Source organism: Mirounga leonina, unplaced genomic scaffold (assembly GCF_011800145.1).
Source record: "Mirounga leonina isolate KUSES-001 unplaced genomic scaffold, KU_Mleo_1.0 Mir_82, whole genome shotgun sequence".
NCBI classification, from domain to species: Eukaryota; Metazoa; Chordata; class Mammalia; order Carnivora; family Phocidae; genus Mirounga; species Mirounga leonina.
The window spans coordinates 1,597,174-1,617,327 of NW_023270825.1; the positions used below are offsets into that span (position 1 = coordinate 1,597,174).

Consider the following 20,154-nt stretch of genomic DNA (forward strand, 5'->3'; position numbering starts at 1 on the left):
CCGTGTGCCGAAGTGCAACCCTGAGCATGGGACTGGGCCTTAGTTTCTTCAGCTGTGAAATGGGAAAGAAGATGAACCAGTACGCTCTGGGGAGTGTGGCGGGGATGCAAGCAGCTAGCACATGGCAGAAGGTGAGCCTCCCACATTGTCCCCGTGTGGCTACTCCTCACGTGGTGTGCGTGGGGACCTAGGGGACTGGCTCTTTACCCCCCTGTTGCTAATCCGTGATTCTCAGAGGAGCTGATTTACAGATGAAGACTGGCCTCTTTCCAGGAATACAAAATGGCTCTGCGGAAGTTTCCAGACATGTGCCCGTGACTTTCCACAGCTGTCTGAGACACACGCCCCGTCCAGGAACTGCTCCTTGGAGGCCTGTGTCCCACAAGCGCAGGGGACCTCCCCCCACCACGAGCCCTGGTGGAGAGTTCCCCCCTCCTGCCTGGCTGTGGAAGCTTCTCCCCCACTGTCAATAACCCACTTGGGGGAAAGCCAGGTGAACACGTGCTCTCCGTGGGACACCCGGCACACAGGGGGACTTCCTACCCCGGCAGGCTGACACCTGCTCTGGGAGGGTGCTGCCGTGTGGGCTGATGTGAGCCACCCGCAGCTTTCACAATCTGGGGCTCCTTGGGGTCTGAGAGAGGCCTCAAGCAACAGGCTCTACCCCCAACCCTGGCAAGCAGAGCCCAAGGGGTGGGTGCTTCCAGGGAGCTGCGGGGTGTTGGGGACAGAGAAGACATGGCGGGGCGGGCGACAGGGGTGCTCTGCCGCCAAGGAACCTGAGAGGCAGCCTCCTCCCTCCTTGCATCCACCGGGCTTCTGGTCCTGCCCCCTGCCCCCTGCCGGCAGCCACCCTGCTCTCAAGCCCTGAGCCCCCTTCCCCCCCACACCCCCTGCTCATGGGACCTTCATCAGGGTGTGGGGCAAAGGCTCCTCGGGCCCAGCCATGCTCATGCGGTGCTCCCTGGTTGTGCAAGGCCAGGCACACCCGTGTCTGGGCGAGAATCTGGAAGGCTGCCAGCCAAGGTGCCAGCCCGGGCCTGGGAACCAGGGGGAGAAGCCCGGGGCTGCGGGTGGAGCCACCCCCGGCCCGGCCCACCTGGGAGAGGTCCTAGCTGCACAGTGGGAGCCAAGGGCAGGCTCTTGGGGGTCACGCTCGTGCCCAACATCTGCAGGGCCCATGCCCTCAGGCTGGGCCCGGCTCTCCCAAGCCTCCAACCCAGGGGCCAGACAGACAGATGGACAGACGGATGGGAGTCCTCACGTGGGCAGTGAAAGAGGTTCGAAGTGGTGGAGAACCTGGACGGAGGTATCCCCCACCCCCCCTGGCCCCCTCTCCCTTCCCCCACACTCCCCATGCTCAACAAGGAGGGGTCAGGAACCGTGTTGGGGGGGTGGGGATCAGGAAGCCTCTGGCCAGGTCAGGCCAGGCCCAGAGTCACATGCGGGTGGGCCTGAGCCCTGGGGTGCCCTCGCCCCACAGGACTGCTTAGAGTTTGGACAGAGAACCAGCCAGGGGTCCAAACACCTAATTTCAGCCCCAGCCAGGCCTCTGACAAGGCTCAGGGCTGTCCGCCCGCCTACCCGGGCTGTTGCAACTAGGCACCTAGGGCTGGCACAGGTCCACCCACTCGTGCCTCCCCAGGCAGGGGCCATGGGCACAAGGGGGCCGGACTAAACTCTGCCCAGCAGGCAGCTGGCAACTGGGAGGGGCCGGGAGGACTGGAGAGACAGGACGGTCCGGTCTGTACAGGGGGAGTCAGGCAGAGGCAGGTGTGCAGCAGGGGGGCTGCCCAGAGGAGGGGGCTACAAGCTTCAAGAAGGAGAAGGAGCAGATCAGAGGAGACAGGGCAGAGACTGTCTGCAGGAAGGAGCAGTTTGTCTCAGCAAACACGGGGAGGCAGGACCGCCGTGGAGGGCCGCCCGGCTCCCACACCGCCCTCGTGCTGCCCCAGGAAGGATTGGCTGGGTGTCCCTCACCCCCAGGGCGCCCTTGGACCCAGAGCCTGGGCGCAAGTCCCTGCACACATGCCCACAGTCCTGGGACTCAGAAGGACCCACTGGAGCTGGGCTTGGGGACCTAGGGAGGTGTCCCCAGAGAGATTTTATTGCCACTTTGCCCAACAAAACCTTCAGGCTGAGTCTTGGAAACAGAGGGAAGCAGTCCCAGCAGCAGGGGCACATCACAGTCAGAGTCATGGGGTGCCTGCGGTCCCTCCAGCAGGTCACATTTACGCTGCAGCAGAACGGCTTCAGGTTAGACACCAGGCAGCACTTCCTGCAAATGGGACGTCTCCCAAGAGACCTCTCTCCTGCGGCACCGGTGGTGTATGAGGGAAGGGCAGACAGGCAAGCCCGGGCACCTCATCAGTGGGGCCCAGCCTTTCCCAGGGAGGCACCCGAGGACCTGAGCAAAACCAGCCAGACTGGAGAGTCTTCTGGACGGCCAGATGATGGAGTGGGGGAAGAAGGTGTGAGCTGGGGACCTGGCCCACCAGCCCTGGGAGGCAGGGGTGGAGCACCCGGCCCAGTGGGTCCCCATACGGGGAGCTGGCCCCGCGGGGGGGGGGGGGGGGGGGCAGAATGGGCAGGTACACGCAGTAGAGGGATCTGAGGGCACCTCCAGGCTCAAGGAACCTCTTGGCCGTGGCTGGGGCCCTCCAGTGCTGCGAGAAGGTGCGTCACAGAGTGGCCTGATAGGACAGAGTGTGGCAGGCGTGAGGTTAACCCTTCCTAGGGGAAGCCCTCCCCGACAGGTCCCTTCAGGCACTTTGCAGCTCACCCTACACAGTGCGTGCCCCATCTGCAGAAAGAACTCTGCAGGCCTGACAGACTTTGACCCATCCTAGCCTCCTCTGGCTCTGACCCCAGGACTGGCCCTTAGACACATTCCCTAAGCCAGGGTCCAGCCTTATGGGGAAGCCTTCAGTCCTGCGTGGAACAGAGGGACTTACTGGGCCTGGGGCCTGGGCACCAGCCCCACCCTGGAGCTTCTGCAGAAAGGTCACCACTTCCAGGTTCCCAGCTGCTTCTGCCTGTGGGAGGGAGCATGTGACCAGCAGCCAGCCTGACTCCCCTCCCACCCCCCGCCCACCAGGATACCTTCCCTGGCTCTTCCCACCCATGCCCGTGACTCCTTGTCCCCACTGCTCTGGGCCCAGAGAGGGGCCTGGGATGGGAAGGGAGAGCAGGAGTGTGGGCACTGGGGCTGGAGGTGGGCAGGGGGAGGGGAAGGAGGGGAAGCCAATGAAACTGTCAGGAGGCCTTCCTGGAAGAGGTGGCCTAGGAGGGGGCAGCGGGGGCCCTGGAGCACTCACAACAAGCAGGGCACTGCGCCCGTCGTAGCCCGGGCAGCCCAGGTCAGCCCCCGCCTGCCACCATGACTGAAGGCCGTCAAGGTCTGCTCTGGTCGCCAGCCTGGGAGAGGGAGCAGAGGAGAGGATGAGCCGTCGGGGCCCCAGGGCCTGTCACAAAGCCAGCCCCACGCAGCGCCCGGCACCAGCCTGGGGCAGCAGGGCCGGAGTGCGGGATCCACTGGGGGCTGGCCAGTGGCCTGGAGTCTGGGTTCACCCAGCGGGGGTGACCGTGACTCAGGCCAAGGGCACACGCACGCACGCACTCACCCAAGCATGCACACGCACGTGCGCACACCCCACCAGGAGGGCCGCCCACCAGCTTCGTATTTCACAACACAGCCCTCCCTGGGCGGGGTCGCCAGAAGCAGGAGGGAAGTCTGCAACAGGAGATGTGGGCGGGGGGCCTGGATTCAGCAGGGGGCGTGGCGGCGTGGCGGCGTGGCCCGCCTCGCCCGCCCGGAGAAGGACCAGGGCCCACCTGCTCTAGAGAGGGAGGAGGGGCCCCCACAGGGTCCTGCTCACCCTCCTGCCCCTCTTAGAGGAGCCCACTCCCCACGCAGGGGCTGAGCAGGGAAAGGGACTCCCCAGCTGTGCCGACTGAGGCTGGGGGCGCCGGTGGGGGGCTATGACTCCCTCCTGGTCGGGAAACAGCAGCATGAGCCCCCACAGGGGCACCCTGTGATTTCTGGGGTGAATCATGCCAGATGGCACCGCCAGCCTCCCACACACTGGCCTCGCGGAGGGGCCCCCAGAGCCAGCCAGGCAGCTCGGGGTGGCTGCGCCCGCCCCCACACAAGGTCCTGGACTCGGTGGGACCTGGCAACCACCGCCCCTCTCGGCCTGTTTCCCCACCTGTCCATGGAGCCAACAAGGCCCGCCCACGGGGCCGCACGACCCTGAACCAAGCCCAGAAGTCCCTCCAGAGCCAAGGCCAGTGGTTGTGAGCAGGCCCCACCCTCGCTTTTGAGGCCCTAACACCTCATCACAGCTGAGAGCCCACCTTCGCCTGCCGCCCGGGAAGGGTGGGAGCTGGGTTGGCCAGCAGGGCTTGTCTGCCTGGGGACACTGAAAGGGCGGGAGGGCCTGAGGCTGGAGGCCAGCGGGGTCTCCCCACCCCACCCCACATCAGGGAATGGGACCACCGAGGCATGGGGGTGGGGGAGACGCTGGCCAGTGGGGACAAGAGGGTCAGAGCTTCGGGGTCTTCTTGTGAGCAGACAGTTCACCCACCCCTCACTCCTGGCCGGTCATCACCCACTCCCCAGGCTCAGGGGCCTTTTCAGGGCTGCGGACCTAGGCTGCCTCCAGTACCCCCCCACCCCCGGCGACCCCCAGTGCCCCGGCCTTGCCTCTTGGACAAGCCTCTGCTATCCTCCAGCTCTTTCTCTCCATTCCCCACTTGGCCTTCGGCCCCAGCCTGGGGGCAGCCAGCCGACAGGTGGCACGGAGGGACCCCAGGCAGAGCAGGAGTGGGGGGGTGCGCCAGCGGGAAGGAGCTGAGCTCCGCAGCCCCGGGCCTGTCCCCCACCCAGCCCACCGCCAGACCCCCACCGGAGAGCCCCAGGACCCTCGCCTCCCCGGTACCCCAGGCTCCCCAGGCCTGCCTGGGTGTCACTCAGGGCACCTGTGACATCAGAGTCCTGCTAGCGCCGGGCGATGGTGGGCCAGGGCAGGACGGCACTAACCATGGCTCTGTTTACCCCATGACAGGGACAGGCCCCCACTACTGCGAGGCCTGCACTGGGGAGGACAGAGACTCAGGAGACCTGTCACCTGGCTGGAACGGGGGTCAGCTCCCCTCCCCCAGCCACCCCAACCCCCAGGACGGACTCCAGCGGCCAGGCTGGCACACGGTGGGCTCGCCTCCTCTGCAGTCCCCCGCCCGGCTGGCAGTCCCTTCCCGAAGCCCCGTACCCGCCTCCCGCCTCCCGGAAGGGCAGGTACGCCTGCAGCCTCACCTGCACAGCTCTGTCCCCGCATCCTCCAGCTCCCGGGGGGACAGGCAGGCCCCAGCTGCCCTCAGCAGCTCAATGACACCCCGATGCCTGTCACGAGAAAGCGCGTGTTGGCCGCCTGCCCAGGCAGCTGCAGCTCAACACGGGGAGTGCCTCGCCCCCCGGCTCCCCGCCCCTCCCAGGCCCCCCGCCCCCAGGCCAGGCCAGGGCAATGCCCCTCCACACATCCGGGAGCCTTCCTGGGACATCCTGGGTCTGCAGGGTGGGGCCGGGTCTGAGGCACCCAGCACGCGCCCCACGCTGGGGTATCAGCCCTGACCCAGCCGCTCTTCCACCCCCATCATGAGGCCTCTGCCTCGGTCTCCCCCAGCCCCCCTCCTGAGGGCCCAACCACTCCCATGGGCCCCTGGGGGCGGCCCAGCTCCACCACACACACGGGCTCCAGCCAAGGTTGGGCCTGGGGAAACTGAGTCAGTTGGGCCCGCATCTGCCCTTGGAGGTGGGGTGGGGATGAGACACTGGTGGGTAGACGTGAACGGGAGGGTCCCGGGGTGGGCCCCAGTGTCTGGGTTTCCGCAGGCTGACTGGCCAGGGCCAAGTCTGGAACCACCCACTGGGGGTGCGGTGGGGGCAGGGTCGGGATGGGGGCTCGGGGGTGGGGGCATGGGTGGGCAAGGCAAGGGAACAGAATGTGCAGGGGCAGACTCTCACAGCGTAAGTGCTAACCAGGTCCCTTCCCCCGCAGTGTCCTCGTACTATAAACTGCACGGTCACCCCACTTTTAGGAAGCATGGGGAGGAGGGTGGGGCCCCGCAGGCCTTGTCCTCCCCACCCCGAAGAGCCCTCCAGGGCACAGCAGGTCCAGCCCCGGGAGTGAGGCCAGGAGACTGAGGCTGGGAGACCGGTTTGCGGGGAGCTGTTGTGCTGGCGGGGGGACAGGGATGAGGGGACGGGACCGGGATGGTGAGCTCATCATTCTCCACCCACGCCCAAGGACTCATAGCCTGGAATCTGCAGCCAGATCACTCCAGCCCTTCACCCCCGCCCTGGGAACCCCTGACCCCGCGCTCACAAGAGCAAGAGTCCAGTGAAGAAGGGGCTACCCATCACGCTCTTCACCGGGGCTGACATGCCCACCCCAGGGCGCACACCGCTGGGGCACCTAGGACTTGAGCCCGACAGTCTGGCCACCCCAGCCTCTCTCCATGGGACCTGCAAGCACTCACTGGCAGGCTGAGTGCCCCCAGGGAGAAATAAATCCCAAGAAGAAGCGGGGGGATCTAGGGACTGGTGCAGACACTAAGAAAGCCAACAACGGATTAAGCACAAGAGCTGTGACCCCCACAGACACACACACGAGCTCTCACACCCACATTCACGTGTCCACGCACGCACATACTCTGTATCTGACACTGCTCCAGGCTTCCAGGTGGGCCCCGGGGAAGGAGACACAGAGGGGTCCCACGCCACCCATGAAGTCTTCCCAGCAAGTTCCATGTCCCATAAGGTTATAAGCCCCTAGCATATTGAGCCAAGGTCCCTCCGAGCCCTGCCCACTTCATGACCACCTGCTCTGAATTTCCACTGTTGGCCAGAGCAGGTAAGGCCCGGCCCTCGGAGAGATGCCAGGCAGGACTGGGGGTGGGGGGCTAGGAGATGGGCTGCCCCAGCAGAGGACAGGGGGCGTCCTCAGGCCCTAGTGCCTGTCCGTCCAGCCCCCTGCTTGCCGGTTGCCCAGGCCCTGTCCGAGCCGGGCTGGGGGCGGGTAAGGCTCTAGGAAGCTGATGTCCTTGGCCCCGCCCAGCTCTGCCCAGCAAGCTGGGTCACCACAGGCAAACCGGCAGCCGTCTCTAAGGCGGCTCTACCCAGGCCCACCCCACGTGGCGCCCCAGCCTGCACGCCCACTGCGGTGCGCCCCAGGTACCTGCCCTTCACGGCCAGCAGCAGCGGGCTGAGTCCGTCCTCGTCTCGGGGGTCCACGTCCACCCCTCTCCGCAGCAGCATGGTGACCGCCCCAGGCTGGCCTCCCCGGGCGGCCGCGTGCAGAGGAGTTTGACCGTTAAAGTTCTCTAGGCTCAGGTCACTGCCCTGGGGTGATGCAAAGGCCTGTCACCTGCTGAGGGAGGGCTGGGCAGGGTCAGGGAGGCCAGGGAGAGGGAATGGGAAGGGTCAGGGTGCACCCCGGGAGTGGGGCCTGGCACAGCCCCTGTGCGCCCCTCAGCAGCCGGCTGCCCGGCATGGCAGAGCAGGGCCCCAGGGAAAGGCTGTCCTGCCCGCGCCCCCTGCCCCCGGGGACTGGCGTGGCTGGGGCTGGTCCCCAAGGAGGGGCGGGGGCCTCACCAGCTCCACAAGCGCCTGCAACACCTCCAGGTTGCCCGCGTGGGCCGCAGCACAGGCCAGGCTCGGCATCAGAGCATCCCGTACGGCATCGGCCTCCTGGGTGGAGGATAGCGGCGTCCTGGGGTCTTCAGCACGTCTGCCCCCAGGGGACCCGAGACCACCGTCCGGCTCCGTCCTTCCCAGCCGTGTGCCCCAGGGCAGGCCACCCACCCGCTAAGATCCAATTCCTCAGCCGTGGCCACCACCACTGAGGATGCAGGGACAGACTCACAACAAGGCGCCCACTTGGGGGAGCACAGGAAGGGGGGCTGGTCCCCTCACCTAGAAAGAAGGGCACTCCTCCCTGGGCAGAGCTCCTACAGGCTGCTGCCCCCAGCCCCGGGGATGCCGTGGGTCGTCTAGGAGCTCCCCAAGACGCCAGAGGGCCGGGAATGCCGGTAGAGGCCCCTGCAGGCTGCCCCACATGCGGCCCAGCCCACCCTCAGCCCTGCAGCGCCGGCGAGGCCGGACCACAAAGCGACTGCCCGTCGGCCTCATCCCTTGAGCTAGCAGGCCCGACACAGCCACGTAGTAACAGGCCACACATCCCAGCCTCTTGGTCCGACCGTGGCCTGCCCCTGGCACGTGGTGGTGAACATGACCGCAGCTGTCCATGGCGAATCCACCCACCCCCACCCCGCAGGGGGGAAACTGCCACATATGGCGTGACCCCGGGGAGCACTGGGATGCCAGGCCTGGACGCCTCGGCCACAGGTGGCTGCGTGGTGGGGCACCGGGAGGCCCCCATCACCGCCGTGGGCCTAGCCCGGCCTCAACCCCAGACCCTAGGCCCTGAAGTAGGACCTCAGCTCCCCTGCTGGGAGGGTGAAGGGGGATCCCAAGGGGCTGTACCCCGCAGGTGCAGGAAAACCCCAGCTCCCTCTCCTTCCAGCACCCAGGACAGACAGCGTGCCCACCCCGCCTGCGGGCTGCCCCCCCACCGGCCGCACAGCCCCTGGGGCCGAGACTGGCAGGCGGCAGGCCAGGCCCAGCCAAGCGCAGCCGCCGGATGCCCCTACGTGCCCCCCTGGTGATGGGGCCACATTCTGTCCGCTGTCCACATGCTGCAAAGACTCCACTCAACTGTCTCGGCTACTCCCCAGGTGCTGCCCCCTGCCTGAATGCTGAGTTCTCGCAAGTCATCCCTGCTACGGACCCAAGCCCTCCACTAGGCCCGGAACCAGGCCACGCCTGGCAGTCTCCTGCTCACGCTGGAATGGTGGCGGCCGTGGCCGGTGCCCAGCGTGTCCAGCGGGGAGCCGCCCCTCAGGTCCCCACGCACACACCCCCACACACTGGGCAATACCTGGCTCAGAGTGAGGAGCTGGGCAACCCCCCGGCCCAGCGCACTGCAACTCAGTGAGGGCCGGCACTCGGCCCCGGTGGGCAGCGTCATCTCCCCCCGAAGGTCCCTGGCCAGCAGCTGGGGGAGGAGAACACAGCAAACCAGGGATGCTTGGAGCCCAGGAGCCCCGACTAACCTCCCAGACCAGGCACCCCCAGGGCAGACAGTGAGGGCTGCCCTGGGCCTGAAACCCCTCGGTTCAGGTTCCATCCCCCAGGCCGGAGCTTGACCCCAACCAGGTCCCTGCAGGCCCACCCCACCCTCCATCCCACTAGTCCCGCGTCTCCCAAGGACTCTGTGGCCTCTGCCCGGGCTGGCTGCGTCTGAGGCCCCCCAGGGAAGGCTGGGGGATGAGGGGCTATCTTGGGAGCAGTCTGAGGAAGCCTCAGCCTGTGCCAGACCACGGCTCCCCGAGACAGTGAAAGAGCGGGTAGTCTGAGCTTGGGGTTAGCAAGGGGTGGAGGGAGCCCAGGCCCCAGAGCTGGACCTTCCCCCGACGGGGAGGCCTTGCACCCTTGCCCCCCTTCCAATCCAGGCACACACCCCACTTGACTGGGCCCCATGGTCTGCCCAAGTCACACCCCTCGCCATGCCCCCGGGAGCCCTCTGACACGTGCCCCCACACCCACAGCCCAAGGGGCACCTCCTTCTTGCCGTCCAGGCTCAGCCCGGGCTGGCCCAGCACATAGGACAGCTTGGCCAGGGCGGCCTCCGACGTCATATCAAAGCCAGAGACAATGCCCGCTCCTGCCATGGCCTGTGGAGAAAGGAGTGCAGGCAGGAAATGGGGTGCAGGGTCACAGGGCCCGTGCCCTCCCCCTCCAGGGCCCAGTTCTCCGCCCCCACCATGCCAGCTGCGTAGTCAGAGGTCACGGAGCCCTGCAAGCAGTGAGAGCAGTTGACGATGACAAGGCCCCGCTCGGCCGCGGCCTGGAGCTCCCGCAGCAGGTCCGGCTTGGTGGGGCCGTTCCCCGAGCCGAACGTCTCCATGACCACGCCCTTCAGGGGGGGCTGCAGGAAGGCCCGGACCTGCGGGGCCACGACACGGGTGGGGAGGGCCTTGGCCTCTGGCTCCAGCAGTGGGAACCCACAGGCTTGTCCCGCACCTTCACTCGGCCACGGCAGATGCAGCCCGGGCTGCCGTCTGTGCCCAGGACGTCCCGGCCCCGAGCAGGCCACACGGAGAGCCGTGAGGGTCCGCTCCCCACCTCGTTCTCCCAGAGAGACCCCTGGTCCCCTTTCAAGGCTTGAAGGCCGTGGTCGGTGTGGCCACGATCAGAACGCCCCCTCCACACAGCTCCCAGCACTGCGGCCCTCCATCCAGCCCCTTCACCCTGCCCTGTCTGAAACACAGCAGAGGACGCCCCCAGCAAGGCAGTATTTGGGGGAAGTGCCCCACAGCTGAACACACATAGGGGCTCCAACTCAGCCAGGGGCAGCGCCCCCACATCCTGCCTGCCTACAAGGCTCCACTCGGAAAACAGACGACAGGGCCTTGGGTCCACCCATGGACGGGCCCCACGGAGGGACACAGCTTCCCAGCTCAGCAGTGCCCTGTGCTGAGGCCCACAGGGCCAATATCTGTCCGAGACTCCGCCATACAGGAGGGAGCGCAAGGGCTGAGCCCCTGGCCCAGGGTAGGGCTTCGAGGCAGGCAGGAGCACCTCGCCACCTGGCGGTGTCCCCGTGGGAGCTCTCACCCCTCACCAGAAGTGCTTCTCCAGCAAAGGCCAAAGGTGACTGCACACCTGTCCCTGGCAGACACGCAAGAATGGGGACACTGCACACCAAGACCCACCGCAGGCCAAAGCTTGCTGCCAGCAGGCCCCGCCCCCATGGCCCAGGAGCCCACGGAGACCGGCAACAGCCAGCCCCCGGCGTCCTTCCCCCTGTGGGGCCAGCTCCACGGCCCTTCGTTTCCCCAGCTATGGGGCGTTCTGGAAATCTCCCGAGAAACCAGCCTGGGACTTCACAGCCGCAGCATGATTTTCCCAGAACATGGCAGCCTCATGCCACGACCGCTGGCCACGGCAAACGTAAGGCCTCCTCAGGCCAGGACCGGCCCGGTGGGGAGAGCGCTGCGTATGGCTCCCTGTCCAGCGCCCCCACCAGCGAGAGCTCCTGGGCCCTTATGTGCAGGACCAGTCCTCCCCCGAGCAGGCCTCCCTTGAAAACCCGGGGCTCCCGCCCGAGAGCTGGCGTCCGGAGGCCGCCTGAGCCAGGCAGGCCGCATAGTCCCACCCCAGAGCCCACAGAATGCCCCTCTGAGGGGCCTGCGAGGAAAGGCCATCACAGATCCTCAGCCCGCGAAGGACCCAGAGCCCCCAAGGACAAGCGGGCGTGGTGTGTCGGGGGGCCTGCAGTCCTGGTGCTTGTACCCCACCCGGGCTCACAGGAGGAGCGTCTGGCAAGATCTCGAGTCCAGTCTCTGGGAAGGCCGTGCCTGTTCACTCGAACTATAAGGCCCATCCCTCCTACCCAGCCTTCCGCAGGGCTGGGTCCGCCTCACTCACACGCCACGTACTGCGGAACACCCGTCCTAGGCCCAGCCCGAGATGAGCAGGGGACACACGGTGAAAAGACCTCCCTGCCTTTCCCTAGTGCCCTCTGAGGGGATCAGATCCCGGTTCATAGACTGTGGCCCAGAGCTCAGGGGCAGCCCATGCCAAGTCCCACCCTACGTGTGGGGACGTCCCCGTGAAGCCACCTCTGTCCACATGCCCGCTGGTCACAGCGCAGGAGTGTCCTCTGAGCTAGGTGCCTGCAGGCCCAGCTCCCTGCAGCCCAGCAGTGCCTCTGAGGCTGGCATCCAGCCCCCGCACTGACCCGAGCGATGCCCAGCATGCTGTAGCTCAGACACCCTCTGTGTGAGGGGCCACACGGCATCTGAGCCCAATTCACAAGGCAGGACAGAGTCGGGCGTTATGCCCCCCCAGTGGCAGCTGGTGGCTGAGGGGTCACCAGCAGGGAGCAAACAGAGGCTTGCCAGGGCAGCCACAAGAAAGAGCAGTCTCGGGGCCATGCCCCATCGGCCCCGGCAGAGCCCCGGACCAGGCGCCGTGAGTCCACCAGCATCCGGCATCCACAGGGTCAAGCCCACATTGCAAATGGGGTAAGATGGGCCCCGAAGCCTCAGCTGAGGAGGCGAGGGAGGGGCTGGAGGTCCTGGGGACACGTGCGGGTTCAGCCCCAAAGGGGTCAGCCTTGGCTGTGACAGCTGAGGGGCTTTGTGCAGCCGCTGTCCCTGCGTGCCCAGGCCTACGTGGGGTGGGTGACGGGAAGGGGCAGTGCAGGGGACAGGATGGGCAGGCAGGCACCGGGGAGCCAGGGGGTGCGTGGGAAGCGTGCGGGATGTGCAGGGCTGGGGCGGGTCCCTACCAGGGCCGCGGGGATCCCGGGGTAGAGGCGCAGCAGGCCCACGTCCCGTTCCATGCTGCTGTGCACCACCAGTGGGTCCTTCCCTCGGGCCTTCCGCACCAGCTCCCGGTTGACTGTGAGGGCAGAGACGCACGTGTGGGACGTGCGGGCCACCGGTCGGCCAGGACCCCCGCCGGGCTCCTCCGCCCCGCTCCCGACACAAGTCCTGCCCGCCCTCAGCTCCCAGGTCCTCGGAGGGGTGCAGCCCCAGCCTGTGCACGGAGCCCAGGGCGCAAGCAGGACCCCTCAGGGACAGGGGCGCCTGAGTCTTGCAGACCGCGCGGAAGTGTGCAGGGAAGGTGGAGGAAAGGCGTTCCAGGAGCAGGAACAGAGTGTGCGCGGCCCTGGAAGCGCAGCTGCAGAGCCACATGCCGTGTGCCGTCCTGGGTCCCGGGAGAAGTCTGTCCAGCCGGCCTCGCCTGCCCCTGCCCCACCTTGCCCACAGCCCCGCAAGTCAAAGAATGAAAGAATGAAGGAACGAGCGAGTCTTCCGGAGCACTCAGCTCTGGGGAAAGACAGCCTCCCTCTGATCCACCCCAAAGTCTCAGAGGCCTACCCCCCACACCCCATGGAAAGTGGAGGGGCAGATATTCGGGGTCCAGAAGGCCAGTCTCCCCAGGGGTCGGAAGGTCACCGCTCTGCCAGGACCCAGCCAACACAGGCCCCCGCACCTTCTTGCATCACTCTCGGAGGTGGGGCTGGGCAGCAGGCCTCACCTCCGAGCCCTGAGGACCCCCGAGCCCAGCACAGGACCCCACTCTCTCAATCCCGGGCACAGCCCCGGTGGGGGCAGTGGCCGGGTGTCGATGGCCCCACGGGCACTGACCGTTAGGGCCTATCCAAGGTAGCAGGTACCATATCCAACACAGGGAAACTGAGGCCCAGAGTGGGGAAGGGCCACCGAGGCTGCCCATCCAGTGTGCAGAGCCAGGAGGATGGTGGGGAGGGGCATCTCCAGGACCCTGGCCCAGGGCTCCTCCCTACCCTCACCCTGGGGTGGGGGGTGGAAGCCTCCAGGCCTCCTATTGCCACCAGAGCAATTCATGGGAGGTAACAAACCAGGGAACATTCTGGACACATGCTGCCCTCTTGCGCTGCATCCGACGGGGTGCTGGGGGATGGGCAGCAGGAGGGGCCCGCAGCATCCATCAGTAGTGAGAGGCGTCCTTTAATTTAGGGCCGTGTGCCCCATCTGGGCATGCAGATAAGCCGGGGTGGGGGCGCTGCCAGCCGCAGGAGTTATGGCCGCAGAGGAGGGTTTGCAGAGACAAAGAGAGCCCATGACCCCCTCCCTGCGTGCTTGGACCATGCCCCTGACAGCCCATGGAGCCCCAAGTCCTGCCCCCCTCCCAGAGCTGAGACAGGAAGCAGGGACGGCAGCCTGGGGCACACCGAGCCCGGGCCAGCTCCCCGCGCAGACCCCCGACCCTCACTGTGGGAGATCGAGCCGCCCTCCGCACAGAAGGCCCCTGGGTGTCCCCACAGCCCCTCTTGACCCCCAAGCCCCTGTCTATGACGGCCTCACAGAGGGAAATAATAACACAAGGAGAGGGTGGCTCCAGCTGGGCCACCCCAGCAGGAGAGTGGGGGTGCTAGCCCAGGCACCGTCCACCCCCTCCGCCCCAGCCTCTCCCCAGTGCCCCCCCCACCCCACCACCCCCCAGCCAGCCACATCCTGGGCAGAGCCTGGCATTACTCAACACCAGGTGCCTAACCGGCCTGGGGGCCTGACAGCCGCTGGGACGGGCCGGGCCAAACGTTCCCACGCTCCGCAGGGCACCGGGCACCCGCTGGCAGGAAGCCATCCTGCTGGGGTCCCTGGCCCGGGGCTCCAGGGGTGGCCTCAGCCCTGCGCGCACCAAGCTGCCCCGTGGCCTGCCCAGGCCCGGCGCAGCCCAGACAGCCCTGCCGTCCACACGGAGCGGCTCTGCGCCTGCCAGCCCGGTGCACCCCCGGAAACTCCGCTCCTGAGCCCCGGATGGAGCGTGACTCAGTCCCCACGGGGGAGCCAGGCCTGCAGAGCAGCCGCCCAACCCTTCCTTCCTCAGCCGGCCGGCACCAGGGCAGGAGGGCCTGAGCACCGCCACCCCCCATGGCAAGGAAGCCGATCTGCCCGCCCGCCCCGGTGCGTGCACCACCTCCCCGGGGCACCCTCAGCAAGCAGGTGGAGCCCCGCCTGGCCCCTGGAGGCCCAGGCATGTGGGCTGTCTTACAAGCCCTGGTGGGCACCCGGGGATGGGGGCGTGGGGGCAGGATAAGACCATCCGAATGGGAGTCAGGGCTTGGGCTGAGCCAACACCTTGCCGTGTGGCCCTCCCCGCCTCGATGGCCCACCCTCTGGTCTCCTGCTGCCCTGGCTGCCGCGGCCCCACAGCTGCCTGGCAGAGGACCCAGGGGTCAGCCAGGTCCTATGCATCGCCATGCCGGCATTCCCACGTCTGTCTGTCCTGGGGGGATCCAAAGGCACTGGGGGCTTTCAGAGTTACATGACCAGCCTGCCCATCATCTGCTCTCCACGGATGGCCCAGCCGTGCCGGCCAAAGCGCCTCCCTGCTGAGTCGCCATTAGCAGCCTTCCCACAAAGGCTCCTGCCCTGCACCCCTGCCTGGCCCGGCCTGGCGCACCCGAGACTCTGCCTGTGCCAGAGCATCCCAGGAAGCTCCCGGCCCTGGGACGTCAAGGCCCATCCACAGCCCCCTCCTCCCTTGGTTTTGATCTGCTCCTCCTTCTGGGGGCACAGAGGCTGCTGCACCAGGAGACCCCCAAGGGCTCTTCCCGTGCCCATCTCCTAGAACAGCTCCCATGGGCCCCAGCCCCAGGCAGAAGCCAGCAGTCCAAGCAGAGGAGCCACCTTGGTCCTGCTGGTGCTGGGTTCCCGAGCCCCAAGTCCCGCAGAAGCAGCCCCATCTCCCCATGCCGTGGTGGGCCTACCTGGAGCAGGGCTGCGAAGCCCTAAAGTTCCCCAGAGGAAGGCTGGTCCTGCCAGGCCCTGCAGCCCCCCGCCCCCCACGGGGTCTCCGGGACTAGATCCCACAGCTGGTGGGGTGGAGACAGATGCCCAGGCCAACGTAAGGCGCAGGACCTCCCAGCTGAGTCAGGAAGCGACTCCAGGCAGACGTGGGGGCTGTCCTCAATCACCAGGGAGTGGGAGTGGAGGGGCTGGTTATGCCCACTGTGGATCCAGAGTGAAGCCAGGACACACTGGGGACACGGCAGGAGGGCAGACATCCCAGGTGGAGAGATGGCAGCCCTGGGAGTGACTCCCCCCGGGTCAGTGAGGCCCAAGCTCCGGGCCAGCAGTCCTGGCTGAGAGCAAGGTCAGAGGCAGGGAGGGGAAGGGGCTCCCTAGGGGCTGGGCTGCCTGCCAGGCCCAGGAGGCAGAGGACTCCCGGGAAGTCCCAGGGAGGAGGTCACAACACAGGAACCACGTCCCCCTGGGTGTGTGGCAGGGTCAGAGACGGTCACAGAGACGGACTCCTGGGCTCAGGGTCACGTGGCTGGGGGGGGGGAGTGGGGACACATGAAGGGCAGGTCGCCCAAACCTGCTCCTCCTCTGGGCCAATCCCCAGGGCCTGAGCTGGGGCTACCTGCTGGGACACCCCCCCACCTTGGTGGCCCACGCAGGCCACCCTCTTGGAGTAGCCCTGACTTGGCAGCCCAGGGCAGAACAAAGCGCTGTGCCCGCTCCCAATTTGGGAGGATGCTCCTCAAACCCAGACACAGTTTCCCAGCCCGAGCTCTCTGCACAAACCCCAGGGCAGGAGCCCTGGTCCACTGGCCCTGCTCCCTTCCGGGCTTACTTGTGACGTCGGTACCCACAACGGCCAGAGGGGGCAGGTTGGGGGAGCAGAAGGCCGCGAACCTGCGTGAGTCCACCTTGGTCACTCGGTTGCCCCGAAACAGCTGATTCTGGAAGAACAGGCAGACCTGCAGGGGACGGCAGAGGCAGTGGTTCAGCCCTGGGGAGCCCCTGTGCCCTCCAGCTCCCCCCCTGCCATCCACAGAGCACCCACTGCAAATGGCCCACAGACACTGCAGATGGCTGCCCCACCAGGGCACCTGCCCACCCTGCCCCCCACCCCACAGGGGCCTGGGGAGAGTTGGGCAGGGGGCCGGTCATGTGAGGGCCCTGCCACCCCTCCCTTCCCACCTGCCCACTGCCCCCACCCTTGCTTCCCAGGGAGCCCCTGTGAACTCAGCCCAAGGGTGCAGAGAGAGACCCTTCCCCACAGTGGTGGGGTCCCAGCAGCCCTGCTCCAGAGCTCGGGTGGTGGGGGCTCTAGCTCTGCCCCCGTCTTCCAGCCGCTCTCGAGCTGTTCTCCTGGGGAGGGGCGGGGGCACAGTGGCAGGGAGACGGTGGGCACCGTACTTCGGTGACGCCACCCCCGCGGGTGGGTGCCCACCTCCCAGCACGGGCTCCCCTGCAACGTGAGGGGGTCTTGTAAGGTCTCCCCCATGCCCCCACGTGAAGGGGGCGTGCTGAATAGGGAAAGACAGCTCGGCAACTGTACTCGGTACAGTCTATTTCTATAGAAATTTCCATGAACACCTACAGATAACGTGGACACATATAAGATACATAATCTGGGGGCGCCTGGCTGGCTCAGTCGGTGAAGCGTCTGCCTGCAGCTCAGGTCGTGATCCCGGGGTCCTGGCTGGGGCTCCCTGCTCAGCGGGGAGCCTGCTTCCCCCTCTGCCCCTCCCCCCACCCAGGCACAAGTGTTCTCTCAAATAATAAATAAAATCTTAGAAAAAGAAAGACACGTAATCTGGAAGAAAACATAGCATGCTGTTAACAGCAGCTTCTCTGGGAAGTAAAACGTGGGTGGCTTTGTTTCCTTCCACTTTCTTTATTTTCCGAGTTTCTCTATGGTGACAGCGTATGTCACTCGTAAGGCAAAAGGCGCATCTTTAAAACCCCGCCTGACTCTTCCCCCGCACGTCCCATCTGAGAGCCCACCCCAGCCCCTCGCCTGCGCTCCTGAGGCCAGGCCCCCCACCCCCCACTCCAGGGAGGGGGAGGGTACCTCGGGGATCACGTACTGGCCGGCCATGAGCAGGGCCCCCAGCAGGTTCTCCCGGCCATCATTCCACAGGGCATGGATGGGTACCTGGGGGGAGGCACGAAGAGAGGGACAAAGACAGGGCAGCTGGACAAGGCTGACAGCAGGCCACGAGCCCACCCCGGGATAGCAGAGTGGGCACCAGCAGAACCCAGGCGCCACCCAGCCTGGCCGGCCAGTGCCAACCAACAGGCGCTGCCTCAGGGAGCCGCGGGACTAGAAAGAGGCCCAGGGTCTGGCCTGGGTCCCCCAGAGTGCTAACTCACCCTGTGGCCTCGGGAAGGCCCTCATGCCCACCAGCCGGCCTGGGACATTACCTGGGCGCCAGTGAGGATGACGGTTTTCTGCAGGTTCTCCAACACGAAGGAGAGCACGGAGGCCGCAAAGGCCATGGTGTCCGTGCCGTGGATGACCACAAAGCCGTCGTACTGCCCATAGTGTCTCTGCGGGGGCAGCAAGCTTAGGCAGGCCTCCTCCCAGGGATGGGCCTCCTCCTGGGGACAGGCGGCTAGCCAGTCCCCTCCAGGCAAAGAGAGGAAAGGGTCCCAGATGCAGAGGGAGGGAGTCGGGGAGGAACTGGTGGGATCTTGGTCACTGCTGGCCAGGAAGACACTCTCTGGAAAGCAAGTCCCTGCCTAGAGTCCCACTCACTCCTCCCTGCTCTCCCCACACCCAGGACAGCTTCTTTTCCTGACTGCACGACACCCACAGGACTGGGGAAGGGGGGGTCTCTGGACATTCCCCTAGGATCAGAGGGTCTGCTCTAGACTTCTGGCCAGCATCTCCCCCAAATGATGCCCAGTCAGGGCTCCCAAGAGCACTGGTCAGTTGGAGGACTACACCAGAACTCAGCTCAGGACTCCTGGAGGGCCCCTTGCTGTGTGACCCCTGCCTCCAGGGCAGGTGTCTGCAGGGGTGAGTGAGCCTGTGAGCCCATGGTCTAGCAGGAGGGCCAGGCGTGGACACAGCAAAGGGCACAAGGCACAGCCAGTGCTGGGAGCTGGCAGGTGATCTGGGAGGCCAGCTGGAACAGAACGTGGCAAGAGGGCAGGACGCTGGCGGGCAAACATGGGGAAGAGTCCTTCCAGGCCGCATAGCCTAGAAGGCCTCCCACGCATGCTAGCCATCTCTGCAAGGACATCCTCTGGCCACCACCTAGAGGGCAGCCAAGGCTGGGCCTCGGAGGGTGGCTGGCCCAGGCTGTGGATGCAAGGGGCACAATTCTGGGAACCAAAGGGGCCAGCCCCTCCTGAGGGGACCATCCTTGGCGGCCCATTGAAAGACCAAGCCAGGCTGTACCTGGAACTGAGGCTGCTGAGCCATGCGGCAGGCTGGGGCACCCTCTGCTGGCCACACGGGGCACTGCCACGGGCCGGGCGGCCAGGGCCCTGAAGGCCCTCTGAGTCTGCATGTGGCTGGACACTGCGGCCAGGACAGCAGTCCTGGGAGCTCAGCAAAGCTGTCAGGCCCCGAGCAGAGGACGCTGCTGGCCGCACACCAGGGAGACTGCCCCAGACTATGGCCACGGACATGCCCACTGTCAGCTAGTGGGCCCATTCAGGGACATAAGGACCAGGCCCAGGACCACGTATTGTCCTGCTCACAGTGAGAGGGGACGTGGCCCAGGACGCTGCTCTCCCCCCAAGGCAGAAGAACACAGCGTGTAGCTGGGGCCAGCCCCTAGGTGCAGGGAAGGGGAGCCTGTGTGATGAGCCTCTGAGGCTTCTTAAGGAGGCAGGGGAGAGCTGGGCCTGGAGGTGGCAGAGGAGAGTGGCGGAGGGAGGGGGTGGGAGGCAGTCAGGTAACGGGGCCAGGCTTGTGCATGAGGGGGGCTGGTGATGATGAGGTTGGGCAGAATAGAGAGGAAGGCTGACGGAGGGGCGCTCTGGCACCAGGTAAACCATGAGACCTGCACACGGTTCTGTGCCTTTTATGGGCCCCAAATCCACTAAGTCCCTACCTTCAGGGTGGGGTGAACAGAGAACGGTGGGCCAAGCACAGTGGGCCTTCCCTGTCAACCTTCAGGGAAGTGGCGAGCATCCCGGCCCAGGATACTAACCAGAACAGCTGTCCAGGACATTTCCTCACCAGGAAAGTGGACATGGCCCTCACTGCCCACCCTCTGCTTGCATGGGGGAAAGGGCCTCAGGAGCCTTGCAGCTGAGATGTAACCCGAGGGTCCGACACTTTCCTGAAGCTGCCATTTCCTGATGCTCCCAAGTCTCTCGGGCCAGGCAGGTCGACCCCACCACCACAGACCCCAGTGCCCGGCTTCTGCCGCACTGGCCCTGCCCCGCCCACCAGCCCCGCCCACCAGCCCCGCCCACACTCAGTCCCACCCCCCACACTCCCAGCCCCGCCCACTCTCTCAGACCTGGCCAGCCCACCAGCTCCTCCCACACTCCCAGCCCCGCCCAGTACACACAGCCCCACCCACACTCAGCCCCGCTCAGTACACACAACCCCCAGCCCAGCCTAGCCCACCAGCCCCGCCCATTCACTCAGCCCAGCCCATCAGCCCCGCCCACACTCAGTCCCACCCCCACACTCCCAGCCCCGCCTAGTACATACAGCCCCGCCCACTCTCAGACCTGGCCAGCCCACCAGCTCCTCCCACACTCCCAGCCCCGCCCAGTACA

General features: G+C 66.4%; 1 protein-coding gene across 1 annotated transcript in view; it reads right to left on the minus strand.

Moving 5' to 3' along the window:
• Positions 1–2,257: 2,257 nt before the first annotated feature.
• Positions 2,258–20,154, minus strand: part of ASPG (asparaginase) — a 24,663-nt gene continuing 6,766 nt past the window's right edge. Inside the window, exons 4-16 of the mRNA XM_034992670.1 lie at positions 17,833–17,958; positions 17,480–17,563; positions 16,253–16,379; positions 12,414–12,526; positions 9,882–10,064; positions 9,679–9,792; positions 8,997–9,113; positions 7,652–7,747; positions 7,236–7,399; positions 5,315–5,401; positions 3,318–3,417; positions 2,955–3,035; positions 2,258–2,278 (exon numbers count right to left, since the gene is read on the minus strand). Coding sequence (XP_034848561.1) covers positions 2,258–2,278; positions 2,955–3,035; positions 3,318–3,417; positions 5,315–5,401; positions 7,236–7,399; positions 7,652–7,747; positions 8,997–9,113; positions 9,679–9,792; positions 9,882–10,064; positions 12,414–12,526; positions 16,253–16,379; positions 17,480–17,563; positions 17,833–17,958 — 1,413 coding nt within the window. The remainder of the gene's footprint in view (positions 2,279–2,954; positions 3,036–3,317; positions 3,418–5,314; positions 5,402–7,235; positions 7,400–7,651; positions 7,748–8,996; positions 9,114–9,678; positions 9,793–9,881; positions 10,065–12,413; positions 12,527–16,252; positions 16,380–17,479; positions 17,564–17,832; positions 17,959–20,154) is intronic.